Source organism: Geospiza fortis, unplaced genomic scaffold (genome assembly GCF_000277835.1).
Source record: "Geospiza fortis unplaced genomic scaffold, GeoFor_1.0 scaffold16, whole genome shotgun sequence".
Classification (NCBI taxonomy): domain Eukaryota; kingdom Metazoa; phylum Chordata; class Aves; order Passeriformes; family Thraupidae; genus Geospiza; species Geospiza fortis.
The window spans coordinates 10,278,979-10,282,774 of NW_005054302.1; the positions used below are offsets into that span (position 1 = coordinate 10,278,979).

At 44.3% G+C, this 3,796-nt stretch overlaps 1 protein-coding gene across 1 annotated transcript in view; it reads left to right on the forward strand.

Annotated features, from left to right (window-relative positions):
• Positions 1–168: 168 nt before the first annotated feature.
• TAF1D (TATA-box binding protein associated factor, RNA polymerase I subunit D) overlaps positions 169–3,796 on the forward strand; it is a 12,486-nt gene continuing 8,858 nt past the window's right edge. Inside the window, exons 1-4 of the mRNA XM_005417816.2 lie at positions 169–332; positions 2,158–2,406; positions 2,510–2,957; positions 3,218–3,393. Coding sequence (XP_005417873.1) covers positions 2,171–2,406; positions 2,510–2,957; positions 3,218–3,393 — 860 coding nt within the window. The 5' untranslated portion in view covers positions 169–332; positions 2,158–2,170. The remainder of the gene's footprint in view (positions 333–2,157; positions 2,407–2,509; positions 2,958–3,217; positions 3,394–3,796) is intronic.

Below are 3,796 nucleotides of genomic sequence, written 5' to 3' on the forward strand. Positions count from 1 at the left end.
GGGGGTGGGGGGACAGTCCGGGCGGTGTGGAGTCGTGCCCCGAGAGCCGGGGCGTGTGGCGGCGGTCAGCGAGGGGCCCTGCGGGAGCGGTGCCCCGGGGTGTCCGCGGCCCGTGGTGCCTTGATGCCTGTCCGCCTTCAAAAGGCCTTCCCGTGGCGCCGGCCCCAGCGCGCTGCTGGCAGCCGAGCCTGGCGAGGGATCTGCCTGGCGCCTTTGTTAGGCCTTCAGCAAGTTTACATGGTTGCTTTTCTTCCCTAAGGGATCTGCGTGCTGTGCCAGCGCTGCAGGCCGGAGCTGCGGTAGAGACCTCGAAGGATGCTGAGCTGCGACTTGTGAGTACCCGGCGGGGCCTGTGCGCTCAGAGTGGCATTGCTGCCGCTGTCCTAGCCATGGCGTGGGTTGGTTTCGTTTCTGGGCTTGGTGTTTGTCAGGCCATGGGTGAGCCAGCGTGAGCAGTGTCCCTGCAAAGGCATAGCAAAGCTGGCACGAGCATCTTTCTTGTTGGCCCAAAAAAGAACACAGGATTAGAGCTGTGGCCTCACCAGTGCTGAGTACAGGGGGACAGTAACTACCCTGGTTCTGCTGGCCACACCATTGCTGATCCAGGCCAGAATGCCATTGGTCTTCTTGGCCACCTGGGCACACCCTGGACCATACTGGGCTACTGTTGACCAGCACCCCCAGGGCCTTTTCTGCTGTGACCCGAGTGCAAGACCCAGCACTTTGCCTTGTTGAACCTCACTTAGTTGGCTTTTGTCAAATCCAGCTTGTGCAGACACCTCTGCAGAGCCTTCCTGCCCTCCAGCAGATCATTCCCACCCTTGGTGTCACATGCCAGCTGAATGAGGGTGCACTTAATCCCCTTTTTAGGTCATGTCAGTGGACATAAAACTGGTCTGGCCCCAGCACTGATCCCTGGGGAACATCACTTAAGACCAGCTATCAGCTGGATGTAACTCCATTCAGCATCGCTCTTAGGGCCCAGCCATTCATCCATCCAATTTTTCATGCAATGAACAGGGCACCCATCCAAACCATGAGCAGCCAGTTCTTCCAGGAGAGTGCTGTAAGAAATGCTGTCCCAAAACTTTACTAAAGTGCAGGCAGACAACATCCACAGCCTTTGCCTCATACACTGGTCAGAGAAGGAGATCGGGTGGGTCAGTTAGGACCTGCCTTTTCTAAATTCTGACTGGGTCTAATCCTTTGCTTGATGTGCATGTGCCCTCAGGATCATCTGCTGCAGGTTATGTGAAGACATTGGATAAATTCTGCTATAGTGTCTTCAGATGCTGAACTGTGTAATAACATTTGAAATATTAATGGGTATGAAGATAAGTTTGTAAAACTCTAAAAAGCACAGTAAAATTAGAGAGATAAAGGTCTGCAGGGCTAGTAAATGACTAACAGGTAAAATAACTTTGAGCTCATACAGAGGAAAACTAGGTTCCTTTGCTGTGTGTTACAGTCCCTTTGATATAGACTTGGGCCACCAAAGAGCTGGACTGTGTTGTCTTGCAGATTCAAGTGAAAATTAGCATTTTAGTTCTGGGGCTGAACTCTGTGATTAGTGATAGCCAAATAAATGGATGATGGATTGTTAAGAGCTGGAGATTTTTAGATATCTTAGAGCTCACAAAAGAACAGAAGGAAAATTGCGTAGTTTCTCATGATGACAATGTCTTGGATTAATTTAAAGGTTTTAAACCACAGTGAAGTAAATATTTATGTATGACTTTAAACTGCAATATCCTTACAAGTATAAAAAGCCATTGGCTATGTGTATGTGTGCGTGTTTGGAGGCAGACTCTCCCTTAGTAGAGAGAGGGCTAAAACGTTCAGAATTCATCTCAGTAAGTCTGAACAATCTGTTGTGCCACTGATGTTTGCCTTCCTTTGGGCAAGAGCTGAACTAAAAAGATTCACAAATTTCTGACCTCAGTTGTGCTGTGATTATCTTCAGTGGCTGTGACTTAAATGTCAGTATGAAGAATGTAACCGGTCATGGTTCATAGGAAAATGAAAGGTATGTAGCTCAAGTTTCCTTAGGATTGCTCCTAAGTTTACCCTGTGATCATGAGTGGAGTAGAAGAAAGTTTGTTACCTGATAAATGTGTTTTTTTTTTTTTAGTTTATTGAATTCTCATTGCCTTTTAGGGCAAACTGAAACATGACTGATAGAGATGAGCCCCAGGCTTCTGGCTCTGATTACCCTGATGCCCAAGAGCTGATCAGCCACCAGCAGGAGGAGCCATCTCAGGTGTGCTCATGGCAAAGGAAAACAGGAACACAGCCGTCAAGGCAGAAGGTGGCTGCTCCTGGGGAGTCTTCAGATCATCCTAACAGCACGTGTAAATCATCAGCTGCTTCAACTGAGGTTTTACTGATCAGCAGTGATTCAGAAAGGTAAGCTTTTGCCTCTAGTCCAGAATTTTTCCTGTTGTGAACCTGTGTAATGTGTCATAAAAGTGAACCTTCTTTTGAAAGTAAATACTTTTTTCTTCTTCAGTGATGTCTCTGCTGCTCGTCCTGAGTGCTCCGTTGCACCTTCAAAGCAGAAAAGGCCATCTCAATCTTCAAGGCAACAAGCAGAATCTGGTACAGAAGTACCTGACAATGAAAGCTCCTCAGACTCTTCACTGTCTCCCCAAAGTCCAGGGAACTCATTAGAAACTCCCAAGCAGCAGAAATCAAAATTCAATTTGAAGGCCATTTTTGCCTATCACTTCAGGGGAAGGAAGTTCAAAGCAGCCGCACATCGAAAATACGAAGTACAGGCACGTAAGAGCAAGAAGAAAAAGTATGAGAGCACACAGATGCCCACAGGGAGGCCCCCACTGACAGCCTCGCCTCAGGAACAAAAGAGGAGGCTTCTAGACAGAGGTTTTCAATTCCCTTTTGTTGAAAAACATTATGGGGAGAAACATATTCCCTTAAAGATGGTTCTTGGCTATGAGGTAAGTCCTCTGTTATGTAGGATAAATATTTAATTAGTCTAAAAATTGTGAATTGAAATGGACTCTTTTATTAGAATAAAACAATGAAACAGATTTTACTTCTATGAAACATGATACTTGATATTGTAAAATTAATACCTTTTAAAGCAAACAATGCAAGAATATATATGGGTGTTGATAGAATGTTACATTATCAGTTCATAATGTAAATGCTTTATAGTGGTACTTTTAGGATCTTACCTGAGTATTTTTTCCTACAGCAAGCAGCTGCAAAGGGATTTTTCAAGTATATTGAAGTGCTTAAATATGAAGAACATCTTAAAAAAGCTTTAAGAGCCCTTCAGGCCAGTGATGACTTAGAAAAAGAGTGTATGGTGTTACGGAAACACAAATACTTGGATGATGAAGGTCCCATTTCCCCTATTCAGGAGACAGAGTAAGTTCATCTTTGCTTGCTTGTTTGTGCTTTACTAACATATAAGTGTGTGTGTATCAAGTTCAGTTGTTCTCCTGTCCTTTTAACCTATGTAAGCATTGTTTATTTTGGAAACAAACTGCTCTATCCCTTGGGATATTCTGTGTTTGTAGATGGTAACTTAAAAGTTGTCACAGAAAGCATTTTTTTAGATGTGATGTGAAGGCTGATAATTGTTGGCAGAAATTAAAGTATTTGCTGAAATGCACTCCTCTGATGTTATCCCAAATAAAATACAGCGTTCTAAAACAAATACTAAAGGATAATTTTAATACCTTTTTACATTATTAAAAACCAAAGTGTTATCTTTGGTCTTCAGGGTTGAGCAATTAGCTTAGTGCAATAAAAAGATCAGTAAATCAGC